This window comes from Rana temporaria, chromosome 4 (genome assembly GCF_905171775.1).
Source record: "Rana temporaria chromosome 4, aRanTem1.1, whole genome shotgun sequence".
Taxonomy (NCBI): Eukaryota; Metazoa; Chordata; class Amphibia; order Anura; family Ranidae; genus Rana; species Rana temporaria.
In genome coordinates, this window is record NC_053492.1 from 198,114,604 (window position 1) to 198,137,120 (window position 22,517).

The window sequence follows — 22,517 nt, forward strand, 5'->3', positions numbered from 1 at the left end:
AAAATTCACTTTTGAAAATTAGTCATTTGTTTATTAAAGCCGTGTACACACGATCGGTTTGTCCAATAAAAACAGACTGATGGACTGTTTTCATCGGACAAACCGATCGTGTGTGAGCCCCATCGGTCTTTTTTCCATCTGTGTTTTTTGGCTCGTCGTACTGTTTTACATCACCGCGTTTTGGCACGACCGGATTTTTGACCGATGGTGTGTAGGCAAGACTGATGAAAGTCAGCTTCATCGGATATCCGACGAAAAAATCCATCGGATTAGATTCCATCACATATCCGATCGTGTGTACAGAGCTTTAGAGTTTGAACATAATGTAATGCTGAAGTAGATCAGGATTATTGTCAGGCCCTGAACTATAATTAAGTCTTTTCTCAGTTCAAAGAAAGGTGTTGAAAATGCAAACACACAAAGAAAAGCATTTTGTCACTAACCTTTACTGTATATACAGTATATGTGCACTGCAAAGATGTAGTTGAGCAGTGTTTTATCATGGAGATAAAGCATTTTTCTTCACACAGGTACATGAAGTGTAACATTACTAATTCATGTGTAACCCCTCCAACCCCCCCCAAAAAAAAAAAAAATGTTTTCCAAATAAACTGTATTTGTTCTAATTGGAAATGTTTTCTCTAACAAGGTGATGGATTCACATGCACTGATATTGATGAGTGCCAGGGCAACAATTCCTGTTTAGCAAATGCCACCTGTACTAACACACTTGGCAGTTACAGCTGCTCCTGCAAAAATGGATTCACAGGTAATTTAGATACATCAGGTCTTATGTTGCTGTGAATGACTAGGGTTCAGAAAACAATATAAATTATGAATGCTTAATGATCGATTGTATTTTATACTGATTTATCTTTTTACATGAAACTGTATCCACTGTACAGAAATTCTACTGAAAGATTCAGCGTTTGATCCAAAGGGTTAAAATCAGGCATAGGAAAAGCTGGAAGTAGGAAAATTATGTTTTTTAAATTGGCTCTTAAAATAATTCTCTAAGGCCTCATGTACACAGGATGCTGCTAAACATACGTTCAGAGGCAGTTGGACTCTTTTTTCAACTGCCCCTGAACTCATTCAATGTTATCCTATGTGACCATGTACACAGTCTTATTGCCATTTTTAGGCAGTTGCATTTAACAGCGTTTCTTTGAAAGCAAAAAAATGGGTTCAAATGCGGGAGATTTTCACGTTTCAGATGCCAAACGCAACTAAACCCGACTAAACACGGCTTAACATGGTTACCAGTGTTTAGCAGCGCTTCGTTTATAGGCGTTTTTCGTTTTTGGCCAATTAAAAAAAAAAAACGCTTTTAAATGCAAACGCTGCTAAACACCGCTAAACGCGGCAAAACAGACATTTTAAACTTGGGTCACTATCTGTCAAGTTTAATCATTTAGTTGTAAAAGCGTCCCATGTACATGGAGCCTTAGGATGCGCTCACACTGGGACTGGTATGAGTGAACCATTCCTGAGTTCACTTGTCTCCCCCGCTTGTCTACCATCACACTAGACTAGTAGTCTTGGACACACTTAGGCCCCGTACACACGACCAGTTTCCTCGGCAGAATTCAGCTTCCAACCGAGTTTCTGGCTGAATTCTGCCGAGGAAACTGGTCGTGTGTACACTTTCGGCCGAGGAAGCCGACGAGGAGCTCGGCGAGGAAATAGAGAACATGTTCTCTATTTCCTCGTTGTTCTATGGGAGCTCTCTCCCCGCCGAGCTCCTCGGCGGCTTCAGTGCTGAACTGGCCGAGGAACTCGATGTGTTTGGCACGTCGAGTTCCTCGGCCGTGTGTACGAGGCCTAACATCATCACTCCTGCTAACCAGACCAGTGATCCATGCTTCTGCACACAGTTCTTAAGGAGAATTATTTGGTCTGCCTTGGTTTGCACTTACACTACAGCAAACAGTTCCAGACGACAAATGGACCGTGCCTGGGACCACCAATTCCAAGTAGTCCCGGGCACGGCACACTTAACTGATTCTGGGTGCATGCTCTTCATCAGAGTCAAGTTGCTCACAATAAACCTATCTTTAACTAAGGTTACCTTCTATCTCTCCCAGCATACCTTAAATTACCACTCCCATCTAGATATATTAATATGATCGGCATCATGACATGATGACACCATTTAGTAATATGTGATATAAAACTGTCAAATCTATAAAATAACATTGGTGCACCAATCATGAGTCATATACACCCAAACACTTAGACATATATGCTTTTTTTATGCAATAAGTTTATGCTTATTATAATTTGCTTCAAGTAGCTAGGAGTCTTCTGCTTTCTGTCTGCAAAATGTTTGGCTGAGTAACATACAGGTCTGATGTTTCAATATAACGGTATATGGTCAGAAAACACATAGGGGTCAATTTTTAAGAAATTTGCTGGGCGAATGTTACAAGCTTTCACTCAGTCTTCAGAAATTCTGACTGTGTTTTACCTAATATGTTAATTTCCTTTGATTGCCAGCTTTACCTAATAGCAAAAAAGTTGTATTTTCCTTGAAATACCTCAATCAGGAAAATACTGCAGTAAAACAAACTTTTACCAAAAAAACTGTATTTGTTTTTAATTGTAAATATTTTTCTCTAACAAGGCGATGGAGTCACATGCACTGATATTGATGAGTGCCAGGGCAACAATTACTGTTCACCAAATGCCACCTGTACTAACACACCTGGCAACTACAGCTGCTCCTGCAAAAATGGATTCACAGGTAAGTTATATAAATCAGGTCTTATGTTAGTATGAGTGACTAGTGTTCAGAAAACAATATAAAGTATGAATGTTTCAGTATGGATTAATCTTGCTTGTATTATATACTTATTTACAGGCAGTCCCAGAGTTACGAACACATTAAGGACTGTAGGTTTGTTTGTAAGTGTAACTTCTGGTCGGAACCCTGCATTTGTAAGTGTAACTTCCGGTCGGAACCCTGCATTTGTAAGTGTAACTTCCGGTCGGAACCCTGCATTTGTAAGTGTAACTTCCGGTTGGAACGATGCATTTGTAAGTGTAACTTCTGCCTTTGCATGGATGTGGGATGTTCCGGGCGCTTGCTTTGTAATCTGGGGCTGTTCTGGCCATGCAGTACATGTAGTACTGCAGTGTGGGAGGTGTCCGAAGGTGCTCGGAGATATTCAGGACCAGCATGGAGCACAAGTGGCCAGCATTTGAGGCCGTTCATAAGTAGGAGTCTTTCGTAACTCAGGTGTTTGTAACTCGGGGACTGCCTGTATCATTTTACATAAAATGTTATCCACTGTACAAAAATTCTACTGAAAGACTGACAGTTTGATTCAAAAGGTTAAGATCAGGTAGAGGAGAAGCTAGAAAAGCTGTTAGGAAAATTTGTGTTTTTAAATTGCCTCTTAAATTCTCTTAGGATGCGTTCACACTGGGAATGGTTTGAGACAGTGAACCATACCCAAGTTCATCTGCTTCCCCTCCCTACTCCCCCACTTGTCTACACTCACACTAGATAAGTTGTCCTGGACACACTTACATTGTCCCTCCTGCTAACCAAACCAGTGATCCATGCTTCTGTTTACAGTATTTATGGAGAGTTATGTGGTCTGGCATGGGTTATACTTACACGTAGCAAACAGTTACAGACCACAAATGAACCCTGCCTGGGACCACCTCATCCAAGTGGTCCTGGACATGGTACACTCAACCGATCCTGGGTGCATGCTCTTTATCAGAGCTAGTTTGCACACAATAAATCTATCTTCAACTGCCGTAGTTACCGTTTATCTGTCCTAGCATGCATGAAAGTGTTTGGAAACTCACTTAGTAAAAATCATGCAAATCCCTGTTTTTCATAATAAGTGTCCTGTACATGTTCCTTATTAAAAAAAAGCCATTCTATACCTTATTTATTAGCGCCCCTCGGTGCTCACGTGACCAGCCGGCTCGCCTCTCTCACAATCTGACAGGTACAGTGGAAGGGAGTCTGTTGGGAGTAGGAGAGGAAGGAGCCAGCCAGTCATGTGAGCGCAGAGCGGCGCTATTAAATCAGGTATAGAGCGGCTTTTTTTAATAAGGTGCATATACATGACACTTAGTATTATGAAAGCCAGGGGATTGTGTGATTTTTACCAAGTTAGCAGCAGCAGGGGGAGGGTGAGATACGACAGAGCTGACAAGCAGGGAGGGATGGGTGAGATACGACAGATGAGAGACGGGAGAGCTGCAGATGATGGAGGCACATAAACTGACCACAGTGTCAGGACTTCTACAGCCATGATAAACCGTGGTCAGTTTACAGGGGGAGGGTATAGCCATGCAGGATCAGCAAGGTATTTCAGGTGTTACAGGGGGCAAAGTTACACGGCACAAGCACTGTGCTGTATACCATGCTTTTATATTTCACATTATACAAAGTAAATGGACCAGGTTTACTGTTTTTTTTATTTTTATTTATTTTTTTCACAAAAATTGCATTTATAAGACTGCTGCGCAAATACAGTGTGACATAAAATATTGCAACAATCTCCATTTTAGTCTCTAGAGTCTCTTCTAAAAAACTATATATAATGTTTGGGGATTCTAAGTAATTTTCTAGCAAAAGAATACTAATTTAAACCTGTATGCAACAAGTGTCAGGAAAAAGCCCTGTCAACCCATCCACTAATCTAAGTGAATGTTCCTGATTTTTTTCACTTTGTTTAGTGAATGAGCTGACTTGCATTAACCAATCATAAACAAGTAAAAGGCATGTGTTTTTTATTTTCTTTGTACATCATTGTGCATGTGCAAAGGAAATGTTCACTTTATTTCACTTTGTTTCACTTTATTTGCTAAGATAGGGTAAAATGTACTTTTCAAAGTGAAAATGAGTTAATTTTGCAATTGAACGTGATGCAATGCTGTAGTAGATCAGGATTATTGTCAGGCCCTGAACTACAATTAAGCCTTTTCTCAGTTCAAAGAAAGGTGTTGAAAATGCAAACACACAAAGAAAAACATTTTGTCATTAACCTTTATATATAGTATATGTGCACTGCAAAGATGTAGTTGTAAGAGTACTAAAGTAAAGTACTGTATATATTTTTCTTCACACAGGTACATAAAGTGTAACATTACTAATGCGTGTGTAACCCCCCCCCCCCCCCCAAAAAAAAAAAAAAAACTTTTTCCAAATAAATTGTATTTGTTCTAATTGGATTTTTTTGTCTAACAAGGTGATGGGTTGACATGCACTGATATTGATGAGTGCCAGGGCAACAATTCCTGTTTACCAAATGCCACCTGTACTAACACACCTGGCAGTTACAGATGCTCCTGCAAGGAAGGATTCACAGGTAACTTAGATACATCAGGACTTATGTTGGTATGAGTGACTAGTGTTCAGAAAACAATATAAAGTAAGAATGTTTAATGATCGATTGTATTATATACTGATTTTTCTTTTTACATGAAACTGTATCCACTGTACACAAATTCTACTGAAAGACTCTAAAAGGGTTAAAATCAGGCAGAGGAAAAGATGGAAGTAGGAAAATTATGTTTTTAAATTGGCTCTTAAAATAATTCTCTTAGGATGCGCTCACACTGGGACTGGTATAAGTGAACCATTCCTGAGTTCACTTGTCTCCCCCGCTTGTCTACCATCACACTAGACTAGTAGTCTTGGACACACTTACATCATCACTCCTGCTAACCAGACCAGTGATCCATGCTTCTGCACACAGTTCTTATGGAGAATGATTTGGTCTGCCATGGTTTGCACTTACACTGCAGCAAACAGTTCCAGACAACAAATGGACCGTGCCTGGGACCACCTCTTCCAAGTAGTCCTGGGCACGTCACACTTAATCGATTCTGGGTGCATGCTCTTCATCAGAGTGACGTTGCTCACAATAAACCTATCTTTAACTACCACTCCTCTCTAGATATAATAATATGATCGGCATCATATAAGTTGTATTTTTCCCGAAATACCTCAATCAGGAAAATACTGCAGTATGGCCACCAGAGGTTGTATAGGAAATTACTGCATTAAAGTGGACCTTCAGTCGTTTTTTTAAACTTTCCATCTATTAAATCTTCTGCCCTTGTTGTTTTAACACCGGATAGTCAATTTTTATTTTTCACCCAGTAAATACCGTATGCAGCCCACTTCCTGTTTCTTGTCTGGTAAAAATGACATCATGCACAGCTCTCTCACTCTCGCGACAGTTTGCTAGGAAATGAGGGGGATGAGTCATAAGAAAGCCACTGAGAGCTGCAGGGCTGCAGAGCTGGAGGTGTGCCTCTGTGTGTCTGTGTAGATCCAGGAAGTGAACAGGCAGCAGCTTCAGCTGCCCACAGTTAAAATGGTTGCAGCCAGACTCAGGAGGGAGATTTCTGCAGCATATTTGGCAAGTACAGAATCACAGTATATATAAAATAATATGCAAAGTGGTTGGATGGAAGCTTCAGAATGGCACAGATGTTTTATTACAAATTATGTGAGCAGACTGCAGTTCCTCTTTAAGTAAGATACGGACAGAATGCATGACAACTGGGCAAATGCTTGTGTCATTTATCCAGTGATGTTATTTTTTTTTATATAAATTGACCCCATGAAGATTTTTGACAGTTTGTTCTTGTGTATTTCCATTTCTCTTCACAATTATGTAAGTGCTGCTTAATTTCAGTGGCGTCACTAGGGTTGGTGTCACCTGATGCGGTAAAACATGGTGTCACCAACCCCCCCCCCCCCCAACTTTTTTCCCCCCCAAATAACACTGGCAATAGTAGTAGTATTAGTAGTAGGCCATTAACAACTATAAAGTAACTAGCCAATTTAAATAACAATATGATATGAAAAAAATAGAACTTCTCAGGAAATAACAACCCCTCCCCAGGATCAGTGCCCATTTCTGCAATAACAATCCACAGCATTATTGCCAGTTTAAGCAATAATAACTGCCAGCATTGGTGCCAGTTTCAGTAATAATAACTGCCAGCATTGGTGCCAGTTTCAGCAATAATAACCACCAGCATTGGTGCCAGTTTCTGCAATAACCCCCAGTATTGGTGTTAGTTTCCGAAATATTACCTGCCAGCATTGGTCCCGGTTTCTACAATTATCCTCAGCAGTCAGCATGCATGGTCAGTGGCATTATGCTATTTTGCAGCATGAAGAAGCTAATTACCACTGACATTGGCCACTAATTCAGCTCAATGGGTTAATTAACACTGCTATTGATCACTAATGCAGTAGTGGCCAGTGGCAGTGGTAATTAACCCCCTTGTACTGTATTAGTGTTGAGTGTCAGTGTTAATTACCCCTTTGTATTGCAGCATGAATGGGTTAATTAACACTGACACTGACCACTAATACAGCACAAGGGGGTTAATAACACTGCCACTGGCCAATATCGCATTCGAGATCAGTGGTAGTGTTTGTTAATGCCTTGTGCAGAATTCATGGCCAAAGTCAGTACATTAACCCCTTCGTGCTGCATATGTTAGTTAATTAACCCCCAATCACAAAACCCACTACAGTTTCCAAGACATTAACCAGTCCAGTGCAATGGAAAAGATTCACTGCAACATTACACTGTTAAGCAACATATATTCTACTCTGTCTGTCTGTGATTGTTTACTTACCTAATTCGAGCAACATGCACGCTCCCTCGCGATGCCTCTCTCTCTTCCTGTCCTGCCTCTGAATGACATCATGACAGAGGCGGAGGCTAGAAATGATCTGTCGGGGGGAAGTTTATTCCTCCTGACAGAGAAGTGTTATTGATGTCTACTAATGCTGAGTGTAGGAGTGCAGGAAGCGTTCCAGCACTTGGCACCCCACTGCAGCTCTGCAAGGGCACTATGCAGGGTCAGAGGGTCTGACTTGAGCAGTGATCTGTGTAACGATGTGCATGTTCATCTGCCATGGGGCACTGCCCCCACAAATTTTTTCACGCCAGTCCTTGTCCTGGCCTTGGTGTCACCCCTCTGGCGGGTGCCATCCGGGTGCAGACTGCCGCCCCTTCCCCCCATAGCAACACCACTGCTTAAGTTGGAATTAAATAACATTTAGGTAACAAGGAAATCGTTTTTCAATATGAGCATTGCTGTAAATAATCATGACATAGTGGAGAAATTGGTCAAAGGCACACTGGGTTTTACTTAAATACTAGAGCATGTTCACATTAAAGGTGAATTTTTATAAACGAGGGGAGGCAAAATTAAAACTGACCTCTCAAAAATACCTAATAACAAAAAAAGGAAAATTAAAGAACGTCACTCTATTCACTAATCTAAGTAAATCTTACTGCAAAGTAGTAAATGAGGGGAGGGAAAGTGAAAACGGACTTCACAAAAATACCCAAACATGTGCAAAGAAAATGAAAGAAAGTCGCCCCAATCACTAATCTAAATGGATTTTTCACATTTTTTCACTTAGCTTAGTGAATGATCTGGCTTCAATAAACCAATCACGAACAAGTAAAAATACATTTTTTTTTATTTTCCCTGTGCGTCATTGGGCATGTGCACAGGACATTTTCACTTTATTTCACCTTATTCACTAAGATAGGATACAATCTACTTTTCAAAGTGAAAGATAATTTTGAAATGGAACATGATGTAATGTTTTACTTTTACCAAAAAAACTGTATTTGTTTTTAATTGTAAATATTTTTCTCTAACAAGGCGATGGAGTCACATGCACTGATATTGATGAGTGCCAGGGCAACAATTACTGTTCACCAAATGCCACCTGTACTAACACACCTGGCAACTACAGCTGCTCCTGCAAAAATGGATTCACAGGTAAGTTATATAAATCAGGTCTTATGTTAGTACGAGTGACTAGTGTTCAGAAAACAATATAAAGTATGAATGTTTCATTATGGATTAATCTTGCTTGTATTATATACTTATTTACAGGCAGTCCCCGAGTTACGAACACATTAAGGACTGTAGGTTTGTTTGTAAGTGGAATTTGTTTGTAAGTCGGAACCCTGCATTTGTAGGTGTAACTTCCAGTCGGAACCCTGCATTTGTAAGTGTAACTTCCGGTCGGAACCCTGCATTTGTAAGTGTAACTTCCGGTCGGAACGATGCATTTGTAAGTGTAACTTCCGCCTGTGCATGGATGTGGGATGTTCCGGGCGCTTGCTATGTAATCTGGGGCTGTTCTAGCCATGCAGTACATGTAGTACTGCAGTGTGGGATGTGTCCGGAGGTGATCGGAGCTATCCAGGATCAGCATGGAGCACAAGTGGCCAGCATTTTGAGGCAGTTCGTAAGTAGGAGTCTTTCGTAACTCGGGTGTTCGTAACGCGGGACTGCCTGTATCATTTTACATAAAATGTTATGCATTGTACAAAAATTCTACTGAAAGACTTAGGCCCCGTACACACGACCGAGGAACTCGACGTGCCAAACACATCGAGTTCCTCGGCCAGTTCAGCCCTGAAGCCGCCGAGGAGCTCGGCGGGCCGAGAGCTCCCATAGAACAACGAGGAAATAGAGAACATGTTCTCGATTTCCTCGCCGAGGTCCTCGTCGGCTTCCTCGGCGAAATTGTACACACGGCCGGGTTTCTCGGCAGAATTCAGCCAAAAACTCGGTCGGAAGCTGAATTCTGCCGAGGAAACTGGTTGTGTGTACGGGGCCTCACAGTTTGATTCAAAAGGTTAAGATCAGGTAGAGGAGAAGCTAGTAAAGCTGGTAGGAAAATTTGTGTTTTTAAATTGCCTCTTAAATTCTCTTAGGATGCGTTCACACTGGGAATGATTTCAGAAAGTGAACCATACCCAAGTTCATCTGTTTCCCCACCCTACTCCCCCACTTGTCTACACTCACACTAGATAAGTTGTCCTGGACACACTTACATCATCACTCCTGCTAACCAGATCAGTGATCCATGCTTCTGTTTACAGTATTTATGGAGAGTTATGTGGTCTGGCATGGGTTATACTTACACGTAGCAAACAGTTACAGACCACAAATGAACCCTGCCTGGGACCACCTCCTCCAAGTGGTCCTGGACATGGTACACTTAACCGATCCTGGCTGCATGCTCTTCATCAGAGCTAGTTTGCTCACAATAAATCTGTCTACAACTACCGTTAGTTACCTTCTATCTGTCCTAGCATGCATGAAAGTGTTTGGAAACTCACTTAGTAAAAATCAAGCAAATCCCTGGTTTTCATAATACGTGTCCTGTACATGTGCCTTATTAAAAAAAAGTCATTCTATAACTTATTTATTAGCGCCGCTCGGTGCTCACATGACCAGCCGTCTCGCCTCTCTCACAGTCTGACAGGTACAGTGGAAGGGAGTCTGTTGGGAGTAGGAGAGGAAGGAGCCAGTCGGTCATGTCAGTGCAGAGCGGCGCTATTAAATCGGGTATAGAACAGCTTTTTTTAATAAAGTGCATATACAGGATACTTAGTATTATGAAAGCCAGGGGATTGCGTAATTTTTACCAAGTTAGCAGCAGCGGGGGGGGGGGGGGTGAGATACGACAGAGCTGACAAACAGGGAGGGTGGAGTGAGATAGGACAGATGAGAGACAGGAAAACTGAGCACGGTGTCAGGACTCAGCAGCCATGATAAACCATGGTCAGTTTATGGGGGGAGGGTATAGCCATGCAGGATCAGCAAGGTATTTCAGGTGTTAACGGGGGCAAAATTACACAGCACAAGCACTGTGCTGTATGGCATGCTTTAACGGAGAAGGATCCATTTGTATTTTTATTTTTTAGGTGAACAAACACTCCTCTCTAGATACCATAATATGATAGGCCAAAATAAGATGACATGATTTAATGATCTTATTTAGTAATATCTCGTATAAAACTGTCAAATCTATAAAATTACATTGGTAAACCAATCATGAGTCATATACACCCAAACTCATAGACATGCAGGCTTTTTTTTTATGCAATTAGGTTATGTTTATTATAATTTGCTTCAAATGGCAAGTCTTCAGCCGAGTAACATACAGGTGTGATGTTCAATGTAAACACATACTGTAAATGGTCAGAAAACACATAGGGGTCCATTATAAGAAATTTTCTGGACGAATGTTACAAGCTTTCACTCAGTCTTCAGAAATTCTGACTGTATTTTGGCTAATTTGTGAATTTCCTATGATTGCCAGCTTTATCTAATGGCAAAAATATGGTATTTTCTTTGCATTATGGCCACTAGAGGTTGCATAGGAAATTATTGCATTAAGCAATATATGGTCAGAATTCATGACAAATAGGCACATGCTTGTATCCTTTATCTAGTGAATTTATATATATATATATATATATATATATATATATATATATATATATATATATATATATATATATATATATATATATATATATATATATATATATGTATATAAATAAATAGACCTAAATGGAGATTTCTGACATTTTGTCCCCATGTATTTCAATTCCTCTCCCCAATTCGGTATGTGGAACCAGGAAAAAATTAAATTTAGATAACAATAATAATTATAGGATAGTGGAGAAATTTGTTAAAGGCACACTGGGATTGATGTACTAAAAGAGTAGAATGTGTTCACCATCAAAGTGAATTTTCATTTTGCAAAGTAGTATATAAGGGGAAGCAACTGACTTAAACTGACAAAAATACCCAGACATATGCAAGGAAATCTAACTACTTCCGGACTGCCCACTGTATATATGCGTCATTATTTTGACGTTAAATACGGGGCTTATGGCAGCAGCTATCTGCCATAACCCTGGTATTTTTTATACAACGGGCGAATCAGCATCTGATAAAAGTGGTCCTGGCAGCAGGAAAAATAAAAACTTTTACCAAATAAACTGTATTTTTTTTAATTGTAAATGTTTTCTCTAACAAGGCAATGGATTCACATGCACTGATATTGATGAGTGCCAGGGCAACAATACCTGTTCAGCAAATGCCACCTGTACTAACACACCTGGCAGTTACAGCTGCTCCTGCAAGGTTGGATTCACAGGTAATTTAGATAATGACTAGTGGTCAGAAAACAATATAAAGTATGAATGTTTAATGATCGAGTGTATTTTAATGGGATTTATCTTTTTACATAAAATTGTATCCACTGTACACAAATTCTACTGAAAAACTAAAAAGGCTCAAAATTATTTGATCCAAAGGGTTAAAATCAGGTAGAGGGGAAGCTGGAAAGCCTGGAAGTAGAACAATTATGTTTTTAAATTGGCTCTTAAATTCTCTTAGGATGCGCTCACACTGGGAATGGTTTAGGTGAACCATACCTGAGTTCACTTGTTCCCCCTCCCTAGTCCTCCGCTTGTTTACACTCACATTATACAAGTAGTCCCGGAAACACTTACATCTTCACTCCTGCTAACCAGATCCATGCTTCTGTATACAGTTTTTATGGAAATGTATGTGGTCTGGCATGGTTTGCACTTACATTGCAGCAAACAGTTCCAGACTACTAATGAACCGTACCTGGGGTGACTTCTTCCAAGTAGTCTCAGCCACGGCACACTTAAAGTGGAGTTCCACCCATAAATATAACATTACATCAGTAGTTTAAAAAAAATGTCATTAGTCCTTTAAGAAAAAACATTTTTTTTTAGATGCCTTCAAAGTGTTGTTGCTAGGCAGAATAGTTAATCTTCCCTCTTCCTGCACCTAGGTTCTTAAGCTTCACCGCATAGACTCCTGGGAATGTAGTGGGTGTAACTTTCCAGGAGTCTGTGCACTCCCCAGTCTCCATAATCATGTGACTTGGACAGTACAGGTGCTGAAACCTGATCTGAAAACTATTACATTGCTTGTGCAGCACTGAGCATGTGCGAGATCTGCAAGGCTGAAATCCAGGAAGTCATACAGTCTGGCTTCATGATGCCCATACTTAAGATGGCCCCAGTCAATTTCTATTTTATAAAGTGTCTAAATGCTGTAACCACCTATCAAAATGGACCTTAGTTTACAGACTAAATTTACTAGAATACATTAAGCTTGTGTACAGGGGTATTTATATATAAAAAGTGAAATTGTGGCCTGAACTCCGCTTTAACTAATCCTTGGTGCAGGCTCTTCATCCAAGCCAATTTGCTCACAATTAACCTATCTTTAACTACCTTTAGTTACCTTCTATTTCTCCTAGCATGCCTTAAATTGCCACTCTTCTCAGTCTTTAGCTACCATAATGTGATTGGCCAAAATAAGATAACATGATTTAATGACATCATTTAGTAATATCTGATATAAAACTGTCAAATCTGTAAAATAACTTTGGTAAACCAATCATATACACGTGAACTCTTACCCATACAAGCCTTTTTATGCAATAAAGTTATGTTTATTATAATTTGCTTCAAATGGCAAGGGGTCTTCTGCTTTCTATGTCTGCAAAGTCTTCAGCCGAGTAACATACAGGTGTGATGTTCAATGTAAACACATACTGTAAATGGTCAGAAAACACATAGGGGTCCATTATAAGAAATTTTCTGGACGAATGTTACAAGCTTTCACTCAGTCTTCAGAAATTCTGACTGTATTTTGGCTAATTTGTGAATTTCCTATGATTGCCAGCTTTATCTAATGGCAAAAATATGGTATTTTCCTTGCATTATGACCACTAGAGGTTGCATAGGAAATTATTGCATTAACCTGCCTGGCGGTATTCCCGAGTCTGACTCGGGGTTAGATTTTCCTGCTGCGAGCGGTAACCCCGAGTCAGACTCGGGCTTGCCTCGCTAGATCCACAGGCATGGTTTACTTACCTTGTCCCTGGATCCAGCGATGCCACCGCGCTGTGTGAGCGAGCGGGACCTTGCTCAATTCACACAGCGTCCTCCTGTGCCGCCGATCTCCGTTCCCTGCGACGTTACGACGCACGGGGACGGAGAACGGCGCCAAATTCAAAAAAGTAAACAAACACTTTACATACAGTATACTGTAATCTTATAGATTACAGTACTGTATGTAAAAAAAACACACACCCCTTGTCCCTAGTGGTCTGTCCTGTGTCATGCATGTCATTTTATATAATAAAAACGTTTCTTTCTCCCTGCAAACTGTAGATTGTCCATAGCAACCAAAAGTGTCCCTTTATGTCAAAAATAGTTTTAGATCAGCTAAAAAACAACGATAATAAATTATAATCACTTGCAGAATTGTGCGATAGCCATTTGTGGGGAAATTCGTCATAAAAAAAAAAAAATAATGACAGCAACAATTCTGCAACTGAGCAAATTTCAGTGATTTTGATTTGATTACATTATTGAATAATTTTTATTATAATTATATTATTATTTGTTATAATTATTTATAATTATTTATTATATTATAATTTATAATTTTGTTTTTAAAAAAATGTCATACCCGGGATGCCTATTAGAATCTTGTTTGGTCAGATTTAAGTGAGTTATTTCTAAAAATGACAGACCTACAATATAAAACGACAAATTTCCTTGCAAATAATGGTACCGCTTTCAGCATGTTTTTTCTGAAAGAATCATACCGCTAGGGAGGTTAAGCAATATATGGTCAGAATTCATGACAAATAGGAAAATGCTTGTATCCTTTATCTAGTGAATATATATATATATATATATATATATATATATATATATATATATATATATATATATATAAATAGACCCAAATGGAGATTTGTGACATTTTGTTCCCATGTATTTCAATTCCTCTCCCCAATTATGTATGTGGAACCAGGAAAAATTTAATTTAGATAACAATAATAATTATAGGATAGTGGAGAAATTGGTTAAAGGCACACTGGGATTGATGTACTAAAAGAGTAGAATGTGTTCACCATCAAAGTGAATTTTCATTTTGCAAAGTAGTATATAAGGGGAAGCAAAGTGAAAACTGACTTAAACTGACAAAAATACACAGACATATGCAAGGAAATCTAACTACTTCCGGACTGCCCACTGTATATATGCGTCATTATTTTGACGTTAAATACCGGGTTTATGGCAGCAGCTATCTGCCATAACCCTGGTATTTTTTATACAACGGGCGAATCAGCATCTGATAAAAGTGGTCCTGGCAGCAGAAAAAATAAAAACTTTTACCAAATAAACTGTATTTTTTTTTTAATTGTAAATGTTTTCTCTAACAAGGCAACGGATTCACATGCACTGATATTGATGAGTGCCAGGGCAACAATACCTGTTCAGCAAATGCCACCTGTACTAACACACCTGGCAGTTACAGCTGCTCCTGCACGGTTGGATTCACAGGTAATTTAGATAATGACTAGTGGTCAGAAAACAATATAAAGTATGAATGTTTAATGATCGAGTGTGTTTTATACGGATTTATCTTTTTACATATAATAGTGAGATACGACAGAGCTGACAAGCAGGGAGGGAGGAGTGAGATAGGACAGATGAGAGACAGGAGAGCTGCGGATGACAAAGGCACATAAACTGAGCACGGTGTCAGGACTCAGCAGCCATGATAAACCATGGTCAGTTTATGGGGGGAGGGTATAGCCATGCAGGATCAGCAAGGTATTTCAGGTGTTAACGGGGGCAAAACTACACAGCACAAGCACTGTGCTGTATAGCATGCTTTAACGGAGAATGATCCATTTGTATTTTTATTTTTTAGGTGAACAAACACTCCTCTCTAGATACCATAATATGATAGGCCAAAATAAGATGACATGATTTAATGATCTTATTTAGTAATATCTTGTATAAAACTGTCAAATCTATAAAATTTCATTGGTAAACCAATCATGAGTCATATACACCCAAACTCATAGACATGCAGGCTTTTTTTATGCAATAAGGTTATGTTTATTATAATTTGCTTCAAATGACAAGGGGTCTTCTGCTTTCTATGTCTGCAAAGTCTTCAGCCGAGTAACATACAGGTGTGATGTTCAATGTAAACACATACTGTAAATGGTCAGAAAACACATAGGGGTCCATTATAAGAAATTTTCTGGACGAATGTTACAAGCTTTCACTCAGTCTTCAGAAATTCTGACTGTATTTTGGCTAATTTGTGAATTTCCTATGATTGCCAGCTTTATCTAATGGCAAAAATATGGTATTTTCCTTGCATTATGGCCACTAGAGGTTGCATAGGAAATTATTGCATTAAGCAATATATGGTCAGAATTCATGACAAATAGGAAAATGCTTGTATCCTTTTTCTAGTGAATATATATATATATATATATATATATATATATATATATATATATATATATATATATATATATTTTTTTCTCTCCCCAATTCTGTATGTGGAACCAGGAAAAAATGTAATTTAGATAACAATAATAATTATAGGATAGTGGAGGAATTGGTTAAAGGCACACTGGGATTGATGTACTAAAAGAGTAGAATGTGTTCACCATCAAAGTGAATTTTCATTTTGCAAAGTAGTATATAAGGGGAAGCAAAGTGAAAACTGACTTAAACTGACAAAAATACCCAGACATATGCAGGGAAATCTAACTACTTCCGGACTGCCCACTGTATATATGCGTCATTATTTTGACGTTAAATAACAGGTTCATGGCAGCAGCTATCTGCCATAACCCTGGTATTTTGTATACAACGGGCGAATCAGCATCTGATAAAAGTGGTCCTGGCAGCAGAAAAAAAAAACTTTTACCAAATAAACTGTATTTTTTTTAATTGTAAATGTTTTCTCTAACAAGGCAATGGATTCACATGCACTGATATTGATGAGTGCCAGGGCAACAATACCTGTTCAGCAAATGCCACCTGTACTAACACACCTGGCAGTTATAGCTGCTCCTGCAAGGTTGGATTCACAGGTAATTTAGATAATGACTAGTGGTCAGAAAACAATATAAAGTATGAATGTTTAATGATCGAGTGTATTTTATACGGATTTATCTTTTTACATAAAATTGTGAGATACGACAGAGCTGACAAGCAGGGAGGGAGGAGTGAGATAGGACAGATGAGAGACAGGAGAGCTGCGGATGACAAAGGCACATAAACTGAGCACGGTGTCAGGACTCAGCAGCCATGATAAACCATGGTCAGTTTACGGGGGGAGGGTATAGCCATGCAGGATCAGCAAGGTATTTCAGGTGTTAACGGGGGCAAAATTACACAGCACAAGCACTGTGCTGTATAGCATGCTTTAACGGAGAAGGATCAATTTGTATTTTTATTTTTTAGGTGAACAAACACTCCTCTCTAGATACCATAATATGATAGGCCAAAATAAGATGACATGATTTAATGATCTTATTTAGTAATATCTCGTATAAAACTGTCAAATCTATAAAATTACATTGGTAAACCAATCATGAGTCATATACACCCAAACTCATAGACATGCAGGCTTTTTTTTATGCAATTAGGTTATGTTTATTATAATTTGCTTCAAATGGCAAGTCTTCAACCGAGTAACATACAGGTGTGATGTTCAATGTAAACACATACTGTAAATGGTCAGAAAACACATAGGGGTCCATTATAAGAAATTTTCTGGACAAATGTTACAAGCTTTCACTCAGTCTTCAGAAATTCTGACTGTATTTTGGCTAATTTGTGAATTTCCTATGATTGCCAGCTTTATCTAATGGCAAAAATATGGTATTTTCCTTGCATTATGGCCACTAGAGGTTGCATAGGAAATGATTGCATTAAGCAATATATGGTCAGAATTCATGACAAATAGGCACATGATTGTATCCTTTATCTAGTGATTTTTTGTATATATATATATAAATAGACCCAAATGGAGATTTCTGACGTTTTGTTCCCATGTATTTCAATTCCTCTCCCCAATTCTGTATGTGCTGCTTAAGTTGGAACCAGGAAAAAAATTAATTTAGATAACAATAATAATTATAGGATAGTGGAAAAATTGGTCAAAGCCACACTGGGTTTGATGTACTAAAAGTGTAGAATGTGTTCACCATCAAAGTGAATTTTCATTTTGCAAAGTAGTATATAAGGGGAAGCAAAGTGAAAACTGACTTAAACTGACAAAAATACCCAGACATATGCAAGGAAAATGAACCACTTCCGGACTGCCCACTGTATATATGCGTCATTATTTTGACGTTAAATACCAGGCTTATGGCAGCAGCTATCTGCCATAACCCTGGTATTTTTTATACAACGGGCGAATCAGCGTCTGATAAAAGTGGTCCTGGCAGCAGAAAAAAAAACGTTTACCAAATAAACTGTATTTTGTTTTAATTGTAAATTTTTTCTCTAACAAGGCAATGGAGTCACATGCACTGATATTGATGAGTGCCAGGGCAACAATTCCTGTTCAGCAAATGCCACCTGTACTAACACACCTGGCAGTTACAGCTGCTCCTGCAAGGTTGGATTCACAGGTAACTTAGATAATGACTAGTGGTCAGAAAACAATATAAAGTATGAATGTTTAATGATCGAGTGTATTTTATACAGATTTATCTTTTTACATAAAATTGTATCCACTGTACACAAATTCTACTGAAAAACTAAAAAGGCTCAAAATTATTTGATCCAAAGGGTTAAAATCAGGTAGAGGGGAAGCTGGAAAACCTGGAAGTAGGAAAATTATGTTTTTAAATTGGTTCACTTGTTCCCCCTCCCTAGTCCCCCGCTTGTTTACACTCACATTATACAAGTAGTCCCGGACACACTTACATCTTCACTCCTGCTAACCAGATCCATGCTTCTGTATACAGTTTTTATGGAAATGTATGTGGTCTGGCATGGTTTGCACTTACATTGCAGCAAACAGTTCCAGACTACTAATGAACCGTACCTGGGGTGACTTCTTCCAAGTAGTCCCGGGCACGGCACACTTAACTAATCTTTGGTGCAGGCTCTTCATCCAAGCCAATTTGCTCACAATTAACCTATCTTTAACTACCTTTAGTTACCTTCTATTTCTCTTAGCATGCCTTAAATTGCCACTCTTCTCAGTCTTTAACTACCATAATGTGATTGGCTAAAATAAGATAACATGATGTAATGACATCATTTAGTAATATCTGATCTAAAACTGTCAAATCTGTAAAATAACTTTGGTAAACCAATCATTAGACATGTGCACAGAAAAAATATTTGTTTTTTTTTTGTTCCGTTTCGTATCGTTCCGTAGGTTCGTTTCCGTTCGTTTTTTTCATAAGACGCCCGTTTTCCTGTTCGTTCCCGTTCGTTTTTCGGACGACACGATTTTTTCGTATTCCGATCATTTCGTATTTTGGTTACCGTTTTATTTTCGTACACGCGGGATGGTTCGTTATTCTGTTTAATTCATGTTCGTTACTTGTTAGACAATAATTTTCGTGAATTTTCGTCATTTTGTACTTTCGTAAATATATTGCGGGATTCACGGCACTTTCAACACGCGGCTCATCCATATTAACTATTGTTAAGCCCCATACACTTGGTCAGACTTTTTTAACAACAAACATAAAAACTATCGTTTTACCGAACGTTCGTTCGTTTTTAAACTCCATCAGAAAACCATTTTTGGGTTCTAGGTTCAAAAGTCTGGCCAACTGATCTCCCTTCAGACGAAAATCCACAGAAAAGTTTATTTGGCTTTACTGTACTACTGTACTCAGCACAAAAGAGAAGCTGCTTCACTAACTAAACTCACTGCCCATTCACAAAAACGAAAATGACATCTATAACAAAAGATTTTCATTCTGTATTTTGTTTGAATCCTTTTTCTGTTCGTATGTTCATATGACATCTATAACAAAAGATTTTCATTCTGTATTTTGAAACCAAATTACGAACAGAAAAAAGGAATTCAGAATACAGAATGCAAATCTTTTGTTATAGATGTCATATGAACATACGAACAGAAAATGGATTGTTATGCGGCTCATTCGTAATCCCGTAGTTTTCGTATTTTGGTGATTTAATTTTTTTTCGTATGTACACATTATTCTGCGGGTACGAAAATGAAAATTTTCATACGAAAATAACATTCGTACGAACGGGAATGCACATATCTACCAATCATATACACCCAAACTCTTACCCATACAAGCTTTTTTATGCAATAAGGTTATGTTTATTATAATTTGCTTAAAGTAGCAAGGAGTCTTCTGATTTCTATCTCTGCAAAATCTTTGAATAACATACAGGTCTGAGGTTTCAATGTAAACACATACTGTAAAGGGTCAGAAAACACATAGGGGTCCATTAAAAGAAATTTGCTGAACGAATGTTACAAGCTTTCACTCTTCCTAAATTGTGAATGTATTTTGCCTAAAATGTTAATTTCCTATGATTACCAGCTTCATCTAATAGCAAAAATTTGGTATTTTCCTGAAATACCTCAATCAGGAAAAATACTGCATTATGGCCACTAGAAGTTACATAGGGAATGATTGCATTAAGCAAGATATGGTCAGAATTCATGCCAACTGAGTGAATGCTTGTGTCCTTTATATAGTGATTCATAAAAAAATTTTTAAATAGACACCATGGAGATTTTTAAAATTTTGTTCCTGCGTGTTTCTATTTCTCTTACCAATTATGTAAATGTGCTTGAAAGTTATTGTAATGTCTATTTTTTTTTTCCTGGCCCCTTCCTCCTGTCTAGTGACCCCACAGCAAGCAGCTTGCTATGGGGGCCCCTGAGCCAACCTGCATGTGTCCGTTCAAACACAGAGCTTCAGTTCGGCCTCACCCCCTCTCTCTCTTGATTAGCTAACTGAATTTGATTGACAGCAGCAGGAGTCAATGGCACCGCTGCTGTGTCTTAGCCAATCAGGAGGGAGAGTTCCAGACAGCCAAGGGACTCATGCACATCACTGGATAGAGATGGGGCTCAGGTAAGTATTAGGGGGCTGAGGGGGGCTGTTGCACTCAGACGTTTTTTTATCTTAGTGCATTAAGATAAAAAAAAAAACTTCTGCCTTTACAACCCCTTTAAGTTGGAACCAGGAAAAAAGTGTTTTAGGTAACAAGGAAAACTGTTTTATATGACCAGTGCTATAAATAATCATGCCATAGTGAAGAAACCGGTCAAAGGTACACTGCGATTGACTTACTAAAAGAGTAGAACATGTTTACCTTCAAAGTGAATCTTCATTTTGAAAAATAGTAAAGCAAAGTGAAAACTTACTTTACAAAAATACATGTGCAGGGAAAATTAAAGAATGTCACCCCATTCACTAATCAAAGTGACTTTTCCTGATTTGTTTTCACTTTACTTAGTAAATGAGCTTATTTCAATTAACCAATTATGTAAAAGGCCTTGTGTATCATTGGGCGTGTACAAAGGAAATTTTCACTTTGTTTCACCTTATTCACTAAGATATGGCAACATTTAGTTTTCTAAATGAAAATTCATTTTGAAATTTGACATGATGTAATGTTTTAGTAAATCAGGGTTATTGGCAGGCACAGGACTATGGTTAGCAATTCCCCAGATCAAAAAAAGGTATTAAAAATGCAAAAAAAAAACACAAAGAAAAGCATTTCATCACTAACCTTTACATATACGATATGTGCTCCGCAAAGATGTAGTTGAGCAGTGTTTAATCATAGAGATAAAGTATACATTTTTCTTCACAGAGATAAAGTGTAACATTACTGATGTGTGTGTGGACCCCCCCCCCCCCCCAAAAAAAAAACGTTAAAAAAATAAACTGTATTTGTTTTTAATTGTAAATGTTTTCTCTAACAAGGTGATGGAGTCACATGCACTGATATTAATGAGTGCCAGAGCAACAATCCCTGTTCAGCAAACGCCAACTGTATTAACACATATGGCAGTTACAGCTGCTCCTGCAAATATGGATTCACAGGTAACTTAGATAAATCAGTTCTTATGTTAGTACGAGTGACTAGTGTTCAGAAAACAATATAAAGTATAAATGTTTCATTATGGATTAATCTTGCTTGTGTTATATACCGATTTATCTTTTGACATAAAATGTTATCCACTGTAAAAAAATTCTACTGAAAGACTCATTGATCCAAAGGGCTAAAATCAGGTAGAGGGGAAGCTGATATTAATGAGTGCCAGGGCAACAATTCCTGTTCAGCAAACGCCAACTGTATTAACACATATGGCAGTTACAGATGCTCCTGCAAAGATGGATTCACAGGTTACTTAGATAATTCAGGTCTTATGTTAGTACGAGTGACCAGTGTTCAGAGAACAATATAAAGTATAAATGTTTCATTATGGATTAATCTTGCTTGTATTATATACCGATTTACAGGCAGTCCCCGAGTTACGAACACATTAAGGACTGTAGGTTTGTTCCTAAGTGGAATTTGTAAGTGTAACTTCTGGTCGGAACCCTGCATTTGTAAGTGTAACTTCCGGTCGGAACCCTGCATTTGTAAGTGTAACTTCCAGTCAGAACCCTGCATTTGTAAGTGTAACTTCCGGTTGGAACCCTGCATTAGTATGTATAACTTCTGCCTGAGCATGGATGTGGGATGTTCCGGGAGCTTGCTATGTTTTCTGGGGCTGTTCTGGACATGCAGTACATGTAGTACTGCAGTGTGGGAGGTGTCCGGAGGTGCTCGGAGCTATTCAGGACCAGC

General features: G+C 38.5%; 1 protein-coding gene across 21 annotated transcripts in view; it reads left to right on the forward strand.

Moving 5' to 3' along the window:
• LOC120936883 (mucin-4-like) overlaps positions 1–22,517 on the forward strand; it is a 162,004-nt gene that overhangs the window by 101,413 nt on the left and 38,074 nt on the right. For 6 of the 21 annotated variants that reach the window (XM_040349628.1, XM_040349631.1, XM_040349636.1 and 3 more), the window contains 9 exons: positions 650–769; positions 2,627–2,746; positions 5,217–5,336; positions 8,677–8,796; positions 11,864–11,983; positions 15,111–15,230; positions 16,670–16,789; positions 18,218–18,337; positions 21,647–21,766. In XM_040349628.1, the coding sequence (XP_040205562.1) occupies positions 650–769; positions 2,627–2,746; positions 5,217–5,336; positions 8,677–8,796; positions 11,864–11,983; positions 15,111–15,230; positions 16,670–16,789; positions 18,218–18,337; positions 21,647–21,766 (1,080 nt within the window). The remainder of the gene's footprint in view (positions 1–649; positions 770–2,626; positions 2,747–5,216; positions 5,337–8,676; positions 8,797–11,863; positions 11,984–15,110; positions 15,231–16,669; positions 16,790–18,217; positions 18,338–21,646; positions 21,767–22,517) is intronic. The other 15 variants (XM_040349633.1, XM_040349637.1, XM_040349635.1 and 12 more) reach the window with 15 other exon arrangements.